The sequence below is a fragment of the Nymphaea colorata genome, chromosome 3, assembly GCF_008831285.2.
Source record: "Nymphaea colorata isolate Beijing-Zhang1983 chromosome 3, ASM883128v2, whole genome shotgun sequence".
Classification (NCBI taxonomy): Eukaryota; Viridiplantae; Streptophyta; class Magnoliopsida; order Nymphaeales; family Nymphaeaceae; genus Nymphaea; species Nymphaea colorata.
Genome location: NC_045140.1, coordinates 846,221 through 865,543, shown reverse-complemented (window position 1 = coordinate 865,543; position 19,323 = coordinate 846,221). Strand labels below are relative to the sequence as shown.

The following is a 19,323-nucleotide window of genomic DNA, read 5'->3' as shown; positions in this document are numbered from 1 at the left end:
GGTAGCAAATGAAATTAGTACTTGTCTTGGCTATCAAATAAACGATAAAAAATTCTTACTCTCAAGCGGCCTAAGCAACAGTCCCCTTGCTGAAAGCCAGCGGACCAAAAAATCAGAAATAGGACTTGTCTTCAGGGTCATAAATTCATCTATTTCAGATTTTGCATTGTATCAGCCATTCCAAATGCTTCGAAATGTTTCATTGCCGAATTGTAGTAAAGTGGGGGTTATTGATTTTTTACCTCCAGAAAATGTGTTCACACTATAGCTCCGAAAGTTGCATCAGCCGAAGAATACGTGCATCGTTATTTTTAAAGGTTCCAACGAACTGGTTTCTTTCTAATCTGTAATAATGGACGAATATGAATAACAAATATTGAGAACTAAATGTACATGTTCAAGTACGTGAAAAACTTTAAAATATGACAATTTCTTAAGGGTTTCAAAATGAAAGGTAACATGCTCAAAACTACCTAAGGGGTTAACCAGTGTACGAGTGAAAATCTTTACATGTAATGTTTCAAGTTACCAATGAAGCTACGTACACTTGACTCTCGATAAAAAGACATTAGATTGTGCTGGTCGTATAGACATAAATGGTTGTTCAAATGATACCAGATGTTGAAATTATGACATTTCTTTTAATGACATCCTATGCAAAAGTACCCACATACTTTCTAAAGTGATTGTAGTTCCATTTCTTGCAACAGTCCGTAATAACATTTATCTCCACTTGTTCAAATTCATAAATCAGCATTCTTTTGGCATTGCCAAGTAATGTGTGCATAAAACTTATTGATGAGGGTGATCACAATAGGGAGCAGAGCCATCCACAACCCAGCAAGAAAGATAAGCTTCGAAAGATGGCAAAGCAAAGTAGAACAGTACATCAGATGAAAACTGACTTTATCAGTTTCCTACAAAATTTCCAAGGCAGACATCTTTGAGAAAAATCTGCAATGCAGTAGTGAACATGTTCCTAATAAAGCAGAAAAATACATTAAATTGACCTGCAATTTCTAATTGCAAGCACAATGCCTTTCTTTTATTATCAAATTATCAAAGGGAATAAATAACTTGTTTGCAATTGCTTTAAGCAGCTTTCTTGCAGAAGCGTTCAAGCCAGTCCATTGTCACACTTTTTGGCCTTTCAATTGGTAAGCCTAGAGCGCGGTCCCAAATCAACTGCACCAGAAAACCGCTTAGACAATGGAATCAACTAATATCATATTTAGTGACTAGAACAGATAAAATAACTCATATTAAAGAGGAAGAAAGAACCTGGGAACAAACTCCTAAGCTTCTTGAGACACCAAACAGAACTGTGTAGTATCTATTAAGAGTGACGTTTAACAGAACGTTAACTTCTTAACCTTTATATCCAAAAGGACATAACAATCTTTCACTAACAGAAGTTTTTGTTATGGAAGAGTACCTCGCTTCAGATAAACCATAATGACTGAGAAGTACTCCACTATGTGCATCAACATTAGGCCAAGGATTTTTTACCTACAGAATCATATGATATAGATGAAAATAATAAAGTTGTGACAGATGAAGAACACAGTGTGATGATGAACATTGCATCCACATGAATCATTAAGCGAGAATGAGAGAGTTATCAATGGATTAGCTCAAACAATGGTCTCATTTCATCAACCTACAAATGCTGTTGAAACCACCAAACCCACCTATATGCTGGCATTCAAACTTCAGGCTTTGGCTTGGTTAAGTTCAAGAGGATAGGCTGCACATCGAAGGATAGAAAAATAACTGGGAGGACTGTTAGTTGTCGTAGTCCAATGCATGAGAAAAGAAGAGAGCTGATTGTGAAAGGAACCCTGTAGACCTTCCACACCACTCCTATCGTCCTCAACTCACATGTTGCCTCACCCTCTTTCACCCCATTACCATAGTAACCCAACAAATCTGCTTATTATCTCATAAAAACAGCCAAACAAGGCACTGTTCTTGCTGTTTCTGTGCTGGTGAAAATCAGTAAAAGTGCACAGCTACTGAGAGATGTATGGGCAATGGGATGAGATGGAGCAATCGAACCAGCAAGAGGAGGGATGTCAATCATGTTAGCATAGTCCCAAACAAGAAAATCAGATTTTTCTTTAATTTAGTTCAATTTTCTAATAGAGACATAAAAAACTTTTACAGCACACGTGCATGTGCCAAACGTATTAAAGGCATGTTGCATGCATAACCACGTATATCACATGCATAGTTCCTGCACAACCATGTCAGTATATGTGTCCATGCATGAAGAGTAGAAGAAGACGAAAAAGCAAATGTACCTTCCCAAGCTGAGTTAGTATTGGTGGCACAACTTCATATAGATTAGAAACCTGTAAAGAAAATCCAAATTAATATACATCCAAATTATCTCATCCTCAAACCATTGTTCATAAATAGCAACACAATTTTGAGGGTTTCAATCAGGAACCAGTTGAAAGAGTGGATCATTAGGCAAGTGCTTCAAAGCGAACTCTCTTTGGCATGTATATCTTGGATCAGTCTTGCGCAAAACACCATGTCCATATCCTGGAACAACCTGCAGCAGAAAATTTGATTAATTAGATGGAAAATATCATTTCAGACACGAGCTTGTGAATGAAACAAGTATTCAATTAAGTTACACAAACAACATCATTAGAAGTCATTTCGCACTCGATGCAATTAACACTAACATCCTCAATATAGAGCAAAGCTCCTCATAACTTAAAGTCCTAATCATAGGAGTGGTTGGGAATAGTCTCCTATCTAAAACTTTGAGAAAGGTTGATGGTTGTACATCTTGAGATTATTAGTATAATTTTCCATACTTGGTGGCACTTTTGAGTAGTTCATTGAAGAATGCTACAGTGTGAATGAGATCTGCATACAGGATGCTCAGGTCACCTTAGGTTGAATAATATTCTATATATTAAAGTCAAGTTCAACTATCAGACCTGAACATGAGTTTCTTAATAAAGAAAGATGTAACATTCCAAGTGTGGGAATGACTCAAAACCAACCCATATTTAAGATTTGAGAAAAAGATTGATAGCTAGATATACTAAGGTCTTCTTAGCTATTTCAAAGTGTTGGACCAAAGTTGGCTATGAATCCACAAGATCGGAGTGGTTGAGACAGATCTGAGTCAAACCATTTCAACTGGTACCATAATAATGGTCAAACGCCCAATCTTGGAATGAAGCACATGAGGTACATTCTCCTTAAGGAAGAGTATATTATAGCATCTCAACAGTAAGAATGACTCGACGATAACCTCATATCCAAAATTTTGAGAAAGATTGATGACCATGTATGCCTCAGTTCTTTAATATCTTGTGTTTTAGCTCATATCCTGAAATTGCTACATACAACACTAAAACCAACAACAATGAAATCAAATTGAAAATCTTGATTTTTCTTCTATTAAAAATTATATGATAATAATTCTCTCCCTCTCTCTGTCACACAGAAGCATGCACACACACATACACAAAAAGGCAATGTGGATACAAAACCCTGATTACCAGTGGAATTTCAAGTTCTCATTCATAAGCATCAGCCTGAAATGTTCATGATGTGGATCAAAGAACTGAATCTATCAACTCCGCTGCTAAAATCCTAATTGACACTTATGTTTTCGGATGAGGCAAATGTCAGTAATCTGATTAGATCCTAATTCATAGCCCAGGTTGCACGTGCACGTGGTAAATGATAAGGATGAATATGTTTTTTAGTCTCTAACCAAACTGAAGCATTTTTTATGTTACAATGCTATTTCATCTACAACTAAGCCACAGCATTACAGGAAAGTTCTTCAGAAAATTTCCTATGCTCTACAACATAATATATGAATATCCATATGCAACAATCTCAAGGCAAGTTTTCTACAAGATATACACATGGATATTCCAGCTTACATTTTCAGGAACTAACAGGATTAATGTATACAAAGAATCAGGTAATACGGTTCTTTGGCTGACACTTTACTTAGTTATCAGGGGCTAAAAAGATAACAGATTGTTCTCCGACCAATGAAACACATAAACCTACTTTTAAGTTTTAACCATGTAATGTCCAAGTCCAAGCCACCAGAGAGAATATATTATGGTGGGTTTGGTGGTTGGAAGACCCACGACTAAATGTTTTCTCTTGCCCACAAAAAGGAAAATATACTTGTCTAAATGTGCGACTATTTCTAGTCTCATGCCATAGATAAGCAAATCCCAAAAGCACAGCTACAGAGTGAAGAACATTTACCTTGCCACTATTTAATGTTTTCCACACGTATTCTGTCAATTGCTCTTTTGATATATTTTCTCCATGTTGTTCAACTATTGATTTGATCCATAACAATACTTCCTGTAATGAGAAGTAAACGTCATGTCCAAAGCACAACCTCTTTGTCAGAAACATTAACTTTTTCGGCTTTTCCAGCAAATGAATAGGAAACATCCAAAACGAGTAAATGCTCTATCCTTTACTAACAAAGTAACACAGAGAATGACTGAACAGATTAAATTTTATAAGCATGTGAATAAATCGAAGTGCTGGTAATGTATTGAATGAACAGTAGGTCCAACATATGAATACATTCTATAACAGCAATGAGCATTAATGTAAGGAAAATAATAACGATTCAGGAGATACACAGAGTTAGTTGAGTATGCACTACTTTTAGTTCTATAACAGGTCCTGCTTCTTGGTCAGGAAGAAGCAAAAGCAACAATAAAGAAGCCAAAAGAAAGAAAAAGAAATGAGTTATTTCTTCAGAGAAAAAACTCTTGGTTATCATTCCTTGGTTGCTTTTTTTTTTTTTTTTTTTTTGCAAAATCACATAGCAACTGAACTTGACAACAAAAGCAATAAGCATGCACAATGAAATGCAGCAGGAGACGTCAACGTACAGAAGAGACTGCGACACGCTTACAGCTTCACCAGCTACAACATCAGATTACAAGTAAATAGCAGATGCTGATAGATCCAAATCAAACAAAAATTGACATGAAAACCGACATCTTAGGAGTTATTAAGAGCCAACATTGGACCTGATAATGATTCATTTAAGCATTAAGATGAAAAATGAAACACCGGGAATTTCTTGCTCCTATTTCAAAAAATGCCGCCAAATGATCTAAGTTTAAGCTTTCCCATATTTTTCTGTTTTTATTTTCCAATAGGCAAGCTGGATTCAAGCAGATGCATAAGATTAGGCAAACGGAGATGTGTACTTCAGGTATTAAGCAACCCCCATCCTCAGTAGTGTTAAATTTTCATAATACTAGCCTTATAAAGTTATGCACAGGTACAAGGTACACTTAACATTTTTACCATAATTTCATAAAATAATTTACATCTTTTGGAAATATATAAGTAAACTGGAAGCAAAAAGCTCAGTTTTACTGCAAACCAGGTTTTGAAGCCAAAAATATCTGGGTTTGAAGGGTCCAGATGGATCAATGGCGCTCTTTTCTGAGAACTGTAGGTCTAATTGACTGTATTTAGGGAACTTTATTACTCATTCCTAGCTAATAGCTGGCCAGGAAAATGGCTAGGCCGAAGCACTGAATGTTAATGGTGTTAAGTTAGCTCGTTGCTGGTCAGTCACTTGTATACAATGTACCTATATGTGATATGGTTGCTGGTAACATGGTGCTCGAGATAATGGGTCGAGAATTTCTAAAAATTGGATTTCTGTTTCCATAACTAGTAAACTTTTCAACATTGAGTCAACCATCCGATTAAGAAGTGGTATAGTGTAGATACGGAACTGATGTTTCTTGTTATATGTTTTTCTTCTAATGCCTTGGAAATGCACATTGGACAACTACACATTCTATGGATTAAATAAAATCATAACCATGGAACAAAATAAAGCAAGATCTGCCACTTCAGAATCATTTAATGCCATATATTTGAATATGGGATTCTAAGAATACTGTTTCCTGTTAATCTACTTTAGAATCCATGTCTCCTACACATCCTGAAAATAACAGTCTCCATCAAAAGAATTGAAGGAAAATGAAGCAATTAAAGACTAACCTGATTAGCCAAGCCATGGAGTGGCCCAGCTAAGCCATTAAGACAAGCTGCAAAGGCAAGGTATGGATCTGAGAGGGCACTAGCTACCTGAAGGTTTAAGATATAGAAAAAGTCTTCAGCAGTAATAACTTGAGAAAAAAAGGTCTTAAAACTGTTGAACATCGAAAGAAATTTACCAGATGAGCAGTATGAGCACTAACATTTCCACCTTCATGATCACTGCCAACAAAATGAGCCCACAGGTTTTTAAGAAAATAATTGTCATAAATTCCAGAATACAACATTTCTAATTAACATTGTCAATAAACAATTTCAAATCAAAGAACACATTACAAAAGAGTCCCAACAACTGCATAAAGAATTTGCTAGGAAACAAAAGAAAATAGGAAAAAGGTTCACACCTGTGAATGGTGATATATAGCCTGATCAGTTCTTGCATTTTTGGACTATCAAAACCCAGCATGTGTGAAAAATTGGCACCATAATCTAATGATTTATCGACAGGTATGACTTGTCCACCTTTGTATATCCTTCATCACCAAACATAGAAGGGTTATCATCTCTCAGAGAGCATTCAACTATCTTCAGATCAGTAGCATTTGTCAGTTATGTCAGTTATGATGTTCTCTCGTATAGAGGCTTCCAACTTTCTTTTCCCCTGTATGAATTGGTCAGTACTACTGTAAATCATCATATACCTTTGCTAGAACAATAAATGGGATCTATAAGGATAGAAATTGTTCTTACCCAACCCTCCAATGGATTAGATTGCCAAATGGAAAAAGAGGCACTATCCTAAGATGGGATCAGATAATTGCAGCAAATACCATGCTTTGAAGCAAAGAAAAAGAACTTACCAATAATGAGTAGCTTAAGAATGTAAAAGAAATAATTTTTCTTTTTCATTTTTTTAAGATAAAATCAAATGATTGTGGCAAGTACCATGCTTTGAAGCAAGAAGGAAGGACTTCACCAAATAATAAATAGCTTAAGAACGTTAAAACAATAAAAGATTTTTCCCCCTTTTCCTGTGAGGTTGAGAGGAGAGGGGGAGGAACCATCCATTAGATGTAGAAGCTGATAAGCTATACACAGGCAACACATAACAGCAATTAAATATGTTAACAACAAACTTTATACACTCTTGAGGTTAGGCTACATCAATTCTCCATCTTGATTACCACATCTGTCTTTATATATATATATATTTATATATATTTATATATATTTATATATATTTATATATATTTATATATATATATGTGTGTGTGTGTGTGTGTGTTTCATGCACACTAGTTAACTATTTAATTGCTTAATTAGAAGGAGAAATGTGCGAAAGGTTGATCCCATCACAAAGAAAACAATACTGGTTGGCCAAAATTACCTTCTATATACATAGGAAGCTACAATTGGAACTTGAGCAATCAAGTTAAGGCAATCTTGATAGGTGGGTTCCCAGAATCTGCAGATTAGGAAAGACAACAATGAAGCATGTATAAAACAGAGCATCACAAAAACAAACACATAATGTATCAAACTTAAAATCTTGAATTTCATACTTGGACTTTGCAAGTCCATTTTCATATGCCTTCTGAAATTCACTTTGAACCTATAAAACAAAACAAAAGAAATAGAAGTTAGTAAATTGAGAGAACATTCAGAAAAAGGAAGCATTATTATAACGAACAACTAGATCACAAAGATGTTGACATTATCTCTGTCATTATCTCCATAGACGAACAAGAAACTCAGTGAAACTCAAATAATCAGAGCAGAACTTAAGCTTCATCACAATTACATGATCAAGAAAAAGGAGCAGTAGAAACTAGAAACCCTAACTATGGAACTAAGTAGAATTGGAAAAAAGCAAAAGATGGTTGCTACAAAGAAATAAAAACCCAGGATGATGAAACAAGGAAAAGCACTGACAGAATGGAGAATTTTCAGATGATGTGGTGGAGATATTTAGAAGCAACACAAGCATCCAAATTTTTTAAGAGTACAAAACCATGATATAAGAAAAATATGTGCCAAGGAAGAACGAATCATATAGACTGTAAAAAGCTTTTTAAATATATATGGCACAGAGGAAGTCGATGAATGGTCCTTGGATGCTAAAAAGTGAAGCCAACCTATGCCATTTTAAGCCTTGTAAAATTTGAAGAAAATTCCAGTAATATTTGTTTGGCTCAATTAGATACCAGAACCCTACAGTTAATCTTCAGCAATGCCCAACAGAAAAAGAAATTCATTCTGTAATGAAGTCCCTAACATCAAATTTCTGTTCAAACCCCTCCACAAATATACTTACTCTTAGTAGCAAAATTGCATATCCAGTCTTATCTGTATATATATATTCATAGTGGTAATTTTTGAAAATGTTCAATTGACTACTAGAAAGTTCATCTGACTTCAATAAAACTCTTTTGCTCTTTTTGCAGTCTGTCGGCTTTGTCTTTCTATGTTCACCTTGATTTTTATATTGGGAGAAAATAATCAGTAGAATGTTAATAAAAATGTTCTTTTCGGACAATAACATAGCAGTGGAATTGTCTTGCTTTTCATTAAGCTTTCTTTATACTTATTTGCACTTTATATCCATCTCATTTCTTGGGGTAGAAATATGCAACTCCATTCACAAAACCCATACATCATTGAATGAGTGCTTTTACTATACATTATCCGAGCATAAATCTAAAGAACCAAAAGCAGAGAGCACCCATTAGCATGATGAATAGAGAGAACAGTGCCACATCATGCTAACAACAATTGTGTCAACTGAAATGCTAAAAGTTGCTAGCAACAATGATAATTCCTTTTATTTTATTTTTGATGTATCTTGAAGACTACATAAAGAAGTGAACCTTTCCAAGAGATGTTCTTAATCGTCATAGTTTATGAGTTAAGACATGCAGAAAAACAAAGATCACCTCCTACAACATCGCTTGCCTACCTAGCTAAAGTCAATTCTTCTTTGCAAGCAAAATATTTTAATGTAATCAAGGCCGGCAATGATTATGCATTTGCTTCTGGACATCCTTCTGGTTCTGAACTTAGAAACAACTGACGTGACCCTTAAGGGGTTGTTTGGCAACAGTAACATAGTTACTGTCCCATCAATCTACCCTAAAAAATGGGGCGGGTTGATGGAACACTGTCACAAATGTTCCATGAATCTGCTCATTTACAAGACAGTAACAGTATATTACTGTTGCCAAATGGCTCCTAAAGAGCTAGTAGGCATGTCAGCAAGACTTCACAGGGACATATGGACATGTACACATGAGAGTACTTCTAGAAAGAAACTCCAGGATTCAACAGCACTGTTTCTCACCTGCAAAGCCATAACACCTGTCACGAACTGTGTCATGGGATGCGCAGATACGGGAAGAGCATCAATAGCTTTATAAACATGATCTGAGACCAAAACAATGCCAAGTCATGAGAGGACTACTCAAGTTGCATATTAATGACTTGAAACTTAAATTAATGCAAAAGGCATAATGCCCAGGAACTAGATTAAAGGAGTAAATGCAATTAGAAAAATATTTTATTTTTTGCTATGTAACAATTCTAGATTCTATTTTCCTTTGGACATTAAAAAGGGCACATCCTCACCCACAGCACCTGTCTGCATGGGTTTTTTTGTATAATGATTAAATAACTCCAATTTTGGGCCTCATTTTGCAGTTGCCCTCCCCTACCTAGGATACACCAATTATATGGTGGGGTGAATGATTATAGAAAGGGGCAAAAAAAAAAAGGGGTGAGAGAATGAGAGAAAAGAAGGGTGAGAAAACCAGCCCCAAGATGGGACTGGTTATATACACACACACACATTGCATCTGCACCTGTTCATACACCTTCAACCACATGCGCTTGGCATCAATACCCGCATATATATATATATATATTATAGTGCCAGGTCTTGAGTATTTGTGGACTTCAAATCCCACGTTCGTCAATTCTCTCTCCAACTACATCAATTCCCTTTATGAATCAGAAAGCAAAAAAGAACTGACTAAGAAGATCGATAACACTTTCGTAGTTGGGATCTAATTGTTGGTCCTGCTGAAGGCACCAACCCTTCTCCCTGCCTGGGGCAGAGAGAGAGGGAGGGGGTCAACAGCAACGGTGGAAACTGCGAGCTGAAAGAGAGGAAACATGTAACGCTTGTCTTTTCAGGATTGGATTGCAGCGGGTCCAGACCCGGACCCGAGATCTAAGTTGTGAAGGAGCCCGCGCGAGGGAACTCTTTCCCCCCTCGCCTTCCTCAACGTCTCCTTCTCTTGTCTTCTGCTGGTTCGCACGATAGAGAGCTACGGGAGGCGGAAGGTGGTTGCAACGGTGTTGGGTCGGCGGAGGAAGGACTGCGGCGGCGCTCTGGTAAGCCCTCTCACCTCTGCCCCTTCTCCCTTGCCTTTTCCCCCTTCCTCTTCCTTCTTCTCCTCCCTCCTATGAAGCCTCTCCCTTCTTCGTCAGCACCGTCTGCCGCACGATTTCTCCCTCTCTTTTCTCTCGTGCTCCTCGCACCTCTCTCCGCGGTCTCTCTCACTCCCTCCGTCCGTTTCTCCCCTCTTTGTTTGCCTCCCCCTTATCTCGTCCCTCTCGTCTCTCTCTCTCTCTTCTGTCCGCCTCCCTCTGTCAGCGCCTTCCCCCTTCCCACACGCTCCCTGCTTGAGTTTTCTCTCCCCATTTTTCTATCTGTTTTTCCCCTTTTCCCCAACCGAGCACTCGTCTTCACTAATTTTATCACTGTTTGATAGGATTCCAGCTTGGGGGATGTGTTCTTCCCCTCATAACAGCGATTAGGTGGTGTTGGTGGTGGCGACTTAGCACGATTTTTGCCGTTTGGGGATCGATTGAACACTTGAGGTGGCTGCCGGAAGGATTGCAGCAGTCTAGACTCTTGATTTGGGGTGAGCAAGGCGTAATTGAGCCTATTTTCTCGTATATTTTCCTTTGGAACACGTATAATTATTGTTTAAGCATGCTAGAAGGTAGAAGTGATGATTTGGGATGCATGTTAGCGACCTTGCTTTTTGGGAGAAAGTGTAGGATGATGTTGGAGAAGCGTTGATTCATGTCTATAATGATCATTGAGCTTGATGGGTCAATTTTTGAAGCAATAGGAAAACATGGTAGAAATTGTGATGTTGTGGGGAAGATTTAGAACAGTCTTTTTGAGCATGTGGCTCATGCTTTTGCGAGCGGGTGTATCTTGGAGTTATTGGGGAAAGTATACGTAAGTTGGATGTGACTTTGGGGCTGATGCCTAGACTACAGAAAGCAAATGAGAAATGAGTTGTGATGGGCTGAGCGAAGCATTGAATTTTGATGTCTGGTGGCAACGTCTAGAAGTTGGGAGGAGGCCTATTAGAGGGCTTGTAGGTCGACACTACCCGTCGACATCCTCTTGAGACGATGACATGTGCCTCAATGATTTTGTTTTAGCTTGGTTTGGATTGATAAGCTAACTAGTAGAGAACTTACTTTTTTTCTTATGTCTGCAGGTACACCATGCACGTCCCGTCGACCTTGAGCGACCAAATTCGAAGCTCGATGCATTTTGAAGAGTTTTCTGGACGCATGTCAGGTATGACAGCATTCCAGGCAAATCCCTGCCTGGGGCAAATTTATGAATGAGTGTTCCTAGGATCGTGAGATCCTAGGGTTGTGATGTGATTGATTGATTGTTTTGCGAATGAATGGGCGTATGCATGCAAATGGTTTGATATCGGATATGATGTGTTTTGAAAAGCTATTAGAAGTCTGTTTTGAAATATCACGCATTTGCATGTGCATGCTAGAATTGATAATTGTTTAGGACAGATGAGGTGGGGTATCGAGTCGAGTATCTCTTCGACCCCAATTGTGCATTAGAAAGTATCCTAGAATGATAACTGCATAGGACAGCTACGAGCCCATCACAGATCGAGACTACTCTCTGTGGTTTAGCTAAGTTTTTCAAATATGTGATTATTGTGATGTGAATGAAATGTAAGTGATTAATGTGCATGTGATTGTTGTGCTTATGAATGCAAGTGACATGTTTAAACATGCCTTGCATGTGATATGAAATTGTGTGACTGTGGCCCATTGAGTGGCTTTTGCATGTCGTGCCCCAACACGACATGAGGATAGATTGTTTTGATGATAACTCATATAATTGAGCCCTACCTAAGAGGGTTTGGACTTTTCCTGGCTTGTTGCCATACTGCGAAGGCTAAGCCTTCTGTTGTTTCATTTTTTTTCAGGTTTTGGTGGACCAGGGGCAGCAGGTTGAGCAGATGGCTTCACTCACGTCTTATTGGGAAGGTTTTGGGTCAATTGTAGTGCCGGCGCATCTTGTTTTGGTTTTATTGATGTTTTGTTTTTGTTAGGCATCAATGTTGTGATTTTGGGCATTTTTGTCATATGTACAGATGAACTGAAATTCTTATATAATGGAAAGTTTGCCCATTGTTTTGCATTGTCGGGCTCATCTCTTTTGAAATTGTTGTGTCATCGCACTCCATTGCTTTATGTTAGAAAAAAAAATATACTTGTGGTTAAGGGTCAAAAAGGTTGGGGTGTGACAAAACATGTTGTGATGAAGAGAGAGCATAGAAAAGAGAAAGAGAAATGCCTGATGCTACTGAAGAAAGAGCACCAGAGAGAGAAGATAGATGGTGGAAACTGGGAATGTGCCACCTCCCCAGTTACTGGTCACCTATGGAAACCAAAGAAGGGAGTACTATGAAAGAACACGAGGAGACACAGAGAAAGGGGGAAGTACTTGAACCCTGATTATTTATTTTTTTAAGTCAATGGAAGATGACATTTGACTCCATAGTCTGATAGCATCTGACTCATCATTGACTCCACTCATGTGTATGCCTACATCTGGCTCACATTGGTTGTCCTATATTGCACCAGAGCTACACCTGCAACCTAGTCATGTCAATGTGAGTGGTATTCCTACTTTGCTGAGTCCTTGTTATTAAGTTGGTGATGAGCTCCTTTATGAAAAGAATCAGCTAGGTAAAGAAGTTCACAAAGTGGTCACTTATATAGATGCAGATTGGGCAGGTGACTTGGGAGTAGTAGAGAACTCTGTGCTAGGACAAACACTAAAGCTGAAATGATCTCAAACAACATATTCGGATTATCTCAAATCAAGGGCATGCAGAAGAAAAACACACAAAAAATGCTAAATAAGTTGAATGTCAAAAAAAGTACAGAGAGCATATAATCAAGTACACTAATAGCAGAGTCATCTTTGTATGAGTGTAAATAATACATACATACAGACACACACACACACATATATATAGCATGGAGATCAAGAAGCAAAAAAAATTACGATTTTTAGTGACCTCTAAACCAATTCAACAAGATATGTATTGATGAGTTCACATTTATATTTACATCAGGAAGCCAAACTACTTAGGTTGAAAAATAAAAAGAACTATTTCTAAAGAGAGATAAATTAAGCAAACGGTATCTGTAAAGGGAGTAACAATTGTATCCACTAACTAAGGAGCACATCAGAATGCCACCTTACTGCCACAACTCCTTGTGTGGATAATTGAACATTTCTTGGGCATTTTCTTGCTTTGACATGAAAATGAGTGCAATTTTCATATGGTTGGCATAAGGAAACAAAATAACTATGCAAATAAAGAATATTAATGAAATAGAAACCATGAAAATCAGTAAGAAGAAAATTAGGCATCAAGTACTTGGGAACTTCAGGCCAATAAAGATTTTCACAAATGCAGTTCAATTGTTTTTGCAGGATGGGAAACGAGCACAGAGTTTACAGATAAAAAAAATTATCAATGCGCAAATTTAATTGGGAATAGCACTCATGAATCTACCTGGAATGACAGCACGGTTCTGCAAGTCTTTGGATAATGCATCTGCTTGTTCCTTTGTTGGTACCTGTTAAAAAGAGCATATAAATAACTGAAGCAATTAAATTGAATTTCCACTTTCTTAAGAGAAGACATTAGAGGTGCCATCAATATCATAGTCAGGAAGTCTATTTTAAGGAGCACAATCATCTAGTGGTCTATGAGAACTAAAAAGGATCTAAAATAACATAAATAACAAGCAGGACTACTTATCCATGGGACAGCTTACCTAACAATAGTTATTTCAAGTCAATGTGTGAGATACAGATATACTTTCTTGAACATAAACCTACTTGAGACGGGACCCATAATATAAAAGAAACATCAAGTCCTTGAATAGCACTATGAGAAAGGCAGGACAGGGTTCAGGCCAAGAATAGTCATTTCAAGTCAAAGAATGAGACACAAACAAATTTCCTCAAGGATAAGTTTTCTTGAGACAGAATCATGTAATACCAAAAGATATTAAGGTCTCTGACTAGCATTCTGGGAAGAGATAGGCATTGATTCAGCCCAAAACAGTATGTATGTCATCTAGGAATACAAACTTTGCTGCAGTGTAAAATAAAACAAGAGCCAGGACATTTCTGAAATGATTCAAGAATTCAAAAAAATAACAACCAGAGTTTAGAATCACAAAGGAATAACAGGGGAGTTATATGATAAACAGGTGTGCTACCTTTCCAGTTAAGAGAAGCCATAGCAAACCTTCTGGCAATGGCTCACCACCAGGGACTGCAGAAGGTAACACTTTCTGACATTCAGGAATAGAAAGACCCCTAAAACGAATACCCTGTACATTTCCAAAGCAACAATTGACTTCAACTATGAAAGAAACATAAAGGATAAAAACTGAGGTTTATAGCTGTGCAACCTCTTCGGGATCAAGTAGTGAAGGTTCCCACAATAGTCCTGTCATCCCTCTCATTCCACCAATTGCCTACAGAAAAAAAAAAAAAAAGGTCCATTAAGATGGATATGACATCAGATGAATCTTCATCAGATTCAGCCGTCATTTCATCAAACAAGTTCATTGAAACATGCATGAACGAAAAAGATGAGGTAAGATAGCTTACCATTTCCACTGTAATACTTCCTAATTGGACTTTTCCATGTTCAGATTTCAGTTTCTTCAGGCGCTCCTACAACATGTGGAAATGGTGTTGAGAGCTTGAGGAAAGAAAACAGGGAGAACATAAAAAATTCTACAAAACACTTTTGCACTTTTAACCCCAGAATCTCCTTAAAAAGATTTCAAAATTGAAAAGTGCATTCGTCCAATTATATAGACATTGTTTCACACGTAAGAAGATAATGAATGACTTCAAATTTTACCAATTGATGAGACAGTTGTCACCTTCTGCTATGTATAGTTTCAAATATATAAGACATAATGAAAACAGGAATTAATGAGATACAAGCATAGAAAGATGAAACCAAAATGAACCTAGCAATCCATGGAAATGGTGAGATTTGAACAAAAACAATTTCCCATAACATCCACTCTATGCCCACATCAAAACTGATGAAGGCATTTTGACAAGCCAGTCATTCTAAGGTGATTATTAATGCTTATCAAACAATCAATATAAGCGTGCGAATGAAATATTAGAAAATAAAGACCACCAAAGAATAACAAACTAGGGTTCAGTCAAAAAACATGAAGCCATGGGCATATTATTGACCATATATACCACGGAGTCACAGTTGGCTATGACGTTCTCTGGTGTGGCGTGTGAAACATGTCAGGCGATGTCTTTTTTCAACAAAATGAGCTAGAAAGCCAAATGAAATGTCCACATGATGCAGCTTCCAAATATTATGTGGTCAAACATTTCTCACTTTTTTGGGAAGAATAGAAAGAGAACATCTATGATTTCCTCTTCATCATAAGTTCAATTATGAATTGAAAATGAGGCTGAAAACTGCCTAAAATATCAGTGAAGAAAAAGGCTGATAATAGCCAAGATAAACCTCAATCAAAAGATCACAAGAGAATAACAAGGAAGCTGAATTGGAATGAAAAACTTTATTAATAAACAGTAAAAATACTGTTTCTAACAGTAGTTTACAACTGCCAACTGGAGATTTTCTCCCCTATTTATAGACTATAATACATAAGGAATAAGAGAGAGGCCTCTTAGAGAGTTAGTTGTTGGATAGCTCCAACGGCTCCAAATAAAAGCCATTGGAGCTAGTCCAACTCTACTGGATCAAAGCCTAAACCTCTCCAGTTTGAAAATAAATAGAAAAATGAATTAAAAAGGAAGAAAAACGTTAAAAATACAGACCTGAACCTATATACAAGTACATACATCAGATTTATACATATAAACATATAAAAGCATAGTGGTACATATATAAAATATATATAGTCATGATTAAATATAAACATATGAATAAAATATAAATACAACATATATACATGTATTTACATAATTTCTAATGTAAAATTACAAAGCATGCTGGTCTGTACTAACAACAGTCAATAAAGTACTGGAAACCAAATGGTACAAGATACCTGCTGCTCTGGGATAAGCTCCTTCAACTGAGCATGAAGGTCCTGCATGAAACAAACACAAAAAACATTGTTTCTGTGAAATCAAGAGAACAAACTCCACACCCAGAGATAAAACAAAGAAAGCCAAAAAGTTGAACATTAAGAGTAAGGGAAAACCACCAAAAGCTAATACATAGAATCATTAGAATGGGAGAGTCATCAACTGTGAAGAAAGTCTATCTAGACCTTATTTTGGTAGAACTGTAGAACATGGTGCAAAAAAAATACCTCAACGATCATGTGAAGGTTGTCACATTTGATAAACCTTTGTTCTGTTTACAAGTTACTTATAACTGCAAGGATATAAGGCCATAATGAAATTTATTTCCAGGCTGATACTACAAGGATACAAGGCCACAACGAAATTTATTTCTAGGCTTCTAGCCCAAAATATCCAACTAAAAGTTGCCTATACACATTACTAGCATATTGTCAGGTTACTTTGTCTTCCAGGGCTCCCTATAGTCATGGGATCGATTAGATATGATGCTTTTTCCATCAACAGCAACTAGAAGCAGAAGCCTAGGTCATCGTATTTTTGGACAGGAGCGTAGAAAAAGAGAGAGAGAGAGAGGGAGGGAGAGAAAATGCTTTCATGGGAACCAGATAAATCAAAGTCACACCTGTGTACAAAGGAAATCTGTTCCAATCCATTTTCTTTGATTTATTTCCAAAGAAAGCAAATTCACGCATTATATCGTTTCAGCTTTCTAGTGAAAGTAGACTCAAATATCACAAAATCAATGCCAGAAACTTATCCAGAGAACATGATAAGAAGATTTATTAATCAAATTCGTTTTAAGACACTTTTCAATAGTCTGAAAGATATTGCAGTGTAAAGGGTCATACAAGTTCAGAAGCACTCTGTGTCTGAAGCAATCGAACCAACCGATCGTAATTTGAACGTTGCGCCTGCAAAATAGAAAAAGGAGGAGATTACACTGTCGACGTCCCAACTTAACCAAGAACCAGCTTGCATCGCAATTTCATCAAACGAGTAGAGATCAACCCAACAACAACTGCAGAATTCAAAAGAATGCATTCGCTTACAATTTGCGATCGGAGCTTCGACAGTGTAGAAATGCCGCGGAAGAACGACATGGCTCTAATCTAAACTCTGCTGCAAAGAGAACAGTTCGTCACCAAATATTAGACGAACAAAACCAACGCCTTTAAGAAACGTTTGAACGGAATTGATTCTCGACAAGATTCAGAAAATCTGTCCAAGCCGAAATGCATTGGAATACTTTTGAATTAGACCAAAAAAATCAAAATCACTGGTAATTAAAAAAAAAAAACTCCACAAATGACAAAATCGATCCCAAGGCATAAGGGCAACAGCAGAGCCGTAAAAAGAGAGGTCAGAAAGCCACCAACATGCTAAAGAAATCCAAATAACAGTCAAATAAACAACACCCTGTCGCCTTCCCCGCGACGACTTTCCGCTGATCAGAGAACATGGGAATTCGAGGAACACAGATGACAGACCCCTCGCAGTGAAGCAAAAATTTAAGAACAACACTTTTCCTTGTCCACAATGACAAGAGACCGGGAATCAAGAACCCAATAAGCAAGGCAACAAGAATCGAGAGTTCATACGCAAACTATTCGGCACTCCCCAACGAAGAAAAACGATGAACTTCTCGAGCGTGGGGGTGCCTCGGAAGTCGTTCCCGCTCGCCTCCTACACCTCTCCGCCGCAGGCGACTTGCATCCACCGGTAGAAGAGCAAGAGGAGGAAAGTTCGTTCTCCCCACCTTCCTTGTTGTTTCCAGAATGTCTGGGGGCTGCTCAACGATTGCGACTCTCGGCTCCGCTCGGCTCAGCTCAGCTTGCTATGCTCGTCCTCGATTCAGCTTCAACGCATTCTCGATCTGATTGATCGGATTCGATAAGAAAAATGTTGTTTGTAACTCGGATCGAATTTGCAGACGATTTTCTTTTCAATTTTATTTTGACTTACAATTCCTATGGTCAAACCCGACTTTGAATCCAATTAAACAATATTTTACTATCTAATTCTGTGAACTTGGCAAATTGATTCACCGAACGAAACGATTGCCATGCAAATCTTTCTTGACATCTTAATATTTTTAAATTTTTATTTATTTAGAAAATAAGTATAATAATAAGCTTTTGCCAATTTTTTACGATTGAGTCGGCCTCCTCACTGAATCGGCAGCATGGCAGACCCGATTCAGTTTCCAATGAAGCTGCTAATTTGGGGAATCGAATCAGTTGCGAATATACAACAAATATTATCTAAATGAGTTTACCAGTTTGTTGAACCGAGTCCAGCTCAACATGTAACGATAAATATTAATTTTATTCAAACGAGTTTGTCGAGCCTTAATCGAGTCGAACTCGAACAAGTAACGATGAATATCAATTATATTCAAATAAATTTATCAAGCTTTAATCGAGTCAAGCTCGAGCTTGATGTTTCATTAGTCGAGCCGAACTCGAGCTGACTGAACTCAGACTCGATAGTTCAGTCTCTATGAAGAATCTTTCCTAACATGATCCCTTCTTATATGTACTCTTCCTTTTTGCCACAATCAATAAAATTTGTCGTGGTTGTTGGAAAACCAGCCTAGCATGGAATGCTTCTACATTGGCACCAACTACCAAAAATCTTGTGTTAGGTCAAGGCATCAATCCACATAACTTAATTCTTCAAAATTTATTTTTACTTTTAGAGCCACCAAAAATTTATAACTAAGGGGCACTAATGAATACTAAATATTAAACTTTAAATCCCTCAAAAAAAATATTAGATCTTTCAAACATACATATATATAGTAAAAGATATGATAGTTACCA

At 37.3% G+C, this 19,323-nt stretch overlaps 1 protein-coding gene across 3 annotated transcripts; it reads right to left on the bottom strand.

Moving 5' to 3' along the window:
• Positions 1 to 835: 835 nt before the first annotated feature.
• On the bottom strand, positions 836 to 18,364 carry LOC116250934 (citrate synthase 4, mitochondrial-like). 3 transcript variants are annotated; one of them, XM_031624933.2, is made up of 20 exons: positions 18,100 to 18,364; positions 17,551 to 17,719; positions 17,350 to 17,412; positions 16,462 to 16,503; positions 15,017 to 15,082; positions 14,815 to 14,880; positions 14,620 to 14,733; positions 13,905 to 13,968; positions 9,377 to 9,459; positions 7,602 to 7,651; positions 7,427 to 7,504; positions 6,444 to 6,572; positions 6,219 to 6,261; positions 6,043 to 6,129; positions 4,261 to 4,362; positions 2,453 to 2,560; positions 2,304 to 2,354; positions 1,436 to 1,509; positions 1,282 to 1,333; positions 836 to 1,185 (listed from the first exon to the last, which is right to left on the bottom strand). In XM_031624933.2, the coding sequence occupies exons 2-20, from the start codon at positions 17,599 to 17,601 to the stop codon at positions 1,093 to 1,095; spliced, it is 1,416 nt and encodes a 471-aa protein (XP_031480793.1). In that variant the 5' UTR covers positions 17,602 to 17,719; positions 18,100 to 18,364; the 3' UTR covers positions 836 to 1,092. The 3 variants fall into 3 exon arrangements, with proteins under 3 accessions (XP_031480793.1, XP_031480792.1, XP_031480791.1); XM_031624932.2 differs by having other exon boundaries at positions 17,551 to 17,617; XM_031624931.2 differs by having other exon boundaries at positions 17,551 to 17,620; positions 18,100 to 18,363.
• Positions 18,365 to 19,323: the final 959 nt, after the last annotated feature.